Genomic DNA, 2610 nt, shown 5'->3' with positions numbered 1-2610 from the left:
CTAAGAAGGGAAGTTACCTTTCAGGAAGCAGAAACCTTTAAAATAAGACACTGAAAAATTTTAGATTTACTCAGAGGTGAGAGTGACAGCTTGGTAGTGTCTTCATGTCATTGAAATATTCAGACAAAAATTATCACAGAGTGTAAATTGTGTCTATCGTAAGTGTAATGTATTAAAATCATGATGNGTGGCGTTTATAGAGGAGACAGCCTGTATATTTTCACTAAGCCATCAGAAAGATGTTTACTCTGAATTANCCAAGGCCCCAGAGTGCAAACTCGAAAGTAGACTGAAAGGTTTCTTTTGTGTGTATAGAGAAATAAGNTTATTTTAGACTATTAGAAAAGGGTGCACACTTGCTCTGAGTTGTTAATTCCAAGGAATGCCCAGCCCCAATTCTGATAGTCTTGTCTTTGCCCTGTAGGTATGTTTACCATAGCTCTAAGTGGATGGTGGCAGGAAATGCTGATTCCCCGGTGCCACCCAGAGTATACATTCATCCAGACTCACCGGCCTCTGGGGAGACTTGGATGAGACAAGTCATCAGCTTCGACAAGCTGAAACTTACCAACAATGAGCTGGATGACCAAGGCCATGTAAGTAGACAGCCTCTCTGGCATGACCGGCAGGCCACATCCCAGTGCCTAGCTAAAAACTGCTAAGATTGTGACATTCCTTTATGTTTGGTCTGTGTGAGAACAATATATGCCAAATCAAGGTTGTATTTGTATCGGAGACCATGGCTCCAGCTCAAGTGTTCCATAAAGCATTTATTAAGTTTAAACCAGATACTTGCTTTGTATTGGAATAAAAGGAACCAAGGCGGAGATGTAAAAAAAAAAATATATGTGAAGTCCCATGAGGTGCTAATTATTATACTTGAACTGTGTTTGGAAGTTTGGTAACAGGGATGATTTATTAGGTCTTCTATGCATCCAGCTCTTTTCCCAGATGAGGCTCACTGCAGTAATGACCTGGGCTTACTCTGTTTGTGTGTTCCATCTGCAAGTTCCCAATTGTTTTTGCAATGGCATCTAATGTGTCGAAGTATGTTATAATTCCCTTTACTCTTAAAACTGCTGAAACTTGATACAGGGGTCCAGTCTAGGCAGTCCGAAAAGACAGTCATTGTTAACAGCTTGCTGACTTTACTTAGGCAGGGTTCTGCATGATTATTTTAATACCTCACTAACTCTNGATAATTCGGATTTCTGTCCAAAGTTAGCATTTCTGTTAGGTGTACTGTTGTTAGAGTTTTGATTAAGAAGAACTGAAGTGTCTTTTGAATAAAACATATAAGAAATAAATACCAACTTCATTATTTCCCAGCCAAAGAAGACACACAGGTCATTTATAAACAAGTCACTTAAATGAAACTCAAATGAACATTAATTTAGTGCTTGTGCTATGGNCTGCAGCTGTCTAGATATCTCATCACCCTGAAGAGAACCTTGGGATAGTTACCTTTCCGTGACAAATGCAGTGTTTCCCCTTTAAAGCACAGCCAATGACATGGCAGTCTGTGGCCACCTTTATTATTTCAAACTGAATCAGAGAAAGTAGACACTTTGTTTCTTCATATATTTTAGTAGATGACTTTATTTTCTTTCTCTTTGCTTTTATAAATCCACAATCAAATTGTTATAGCGATTGTTCACTTGNTTACAGTGCTGAAAAATATCAGTTTTCTCTGTATGACTGAGCTATTGCTGGTGCATCCATCTGAACGGGTCTGTTTTCTGCCTTTTAGTAGGGAACTTAGACTAAACCCCACTTGGTGTTGCTTACTTTTAAAACCTAAAATAAGTATCCTTCTAAATTCTATAGTTTAAGAATATATTTTTAAAAAAGATAATTGTGCCCTAAACAATAATCTGATAGAGAATTAATATCAATATAATCACCTTACAGTTCTAATACTTTTAATTAAGAGTACTGGCTTTACATAAAGTATGTACCGTAACAAATTTTATATATAGATTTAGTAATCTGTGACTTTAGATTTCTAATTTTAGTAGTTTTCATCTAAAAGAGCATTCCCCAGAAAATATATGTATGTATAATACATATATATATATTATATGTATAATGTATAATAATATATACATACAGGAAAATAATTATGTATTTGTATGTGAGAGAGGAGTCATAGAAAAGAAAGAGACTGAGGTAGGAGAGAGAGGAGAGAGGAGTGGGGGAAGGAGAGAGAGATAAACATGAATATTGGTTCACGTGATTGTGGGATAGTTGGCTAGTTCCATCTTTTGAAGACTTAGGAAGAATTGAAGTTATGACTTGAATCTGAGGCTAGTCTGTTATCCGAATTTTCTCTTCTTCCCGGGACCTTACTCTGTTTTCTCTTAGGGCCTTCAATTGGTTAGATGATGGCCACTTACGGCTACAGAGACTAATCTGNTTTTTACATGTCTACTGATTAAATATTTATCTCTAAACTACATTTTTACAGCAATATCTTTGNTGCTCTTTGGCTAAAAATATGGATATTGTATCCTGGCCAAGTTAACAGATTAAAATTAACCATCACACAGTATTTGTTTAAAACATAAAAGAATAGTTCCAAGTTGAAGTTCGGTTACTTGGACCTAAATA

At 36.2% G+C, this 2610-nt stretch overlaps 1 protein-coding gene across 1 annotated transcript in view; it reads left to right on the top strand.

Annotated features, from left to right (window-relative positions):
* Positions 1–2610, top strand: part of Tbx18 (T-box transcription factor 18) — a 25383-nt gene that overhangs the window by 5710 nt on the left and 17063 nt on the right. Inside the window, exon 4 of the mRNA XM_021173213.2 lies at positions 381–596. Within this exon, the coding sequence (XP_021028872.1) occupies positions 381–596 (216 nt within the window). The remainder of the gene's footprint in view (positions 1–380; positions 597–2610) is intronic.

Source organism: Mus caroli, chromosome 9 (assembly GCF_900094665.2).
Source record: "Mus caroli chromosome 9, CAROLI_EIJ_v1.1, whole genome shotgun sequence".
Classification (NCBI taxonomy): domain Eukaryota; kingdom Metazoa; phylum Chordata; class Mammalia; order Rodentia; family Muridae; genus Mus; species Mus caroli.
Note: the sequence above shows the minus strand (reverse complement) of the source record. Positions and strands in the feature narration are given on the sequence as shown.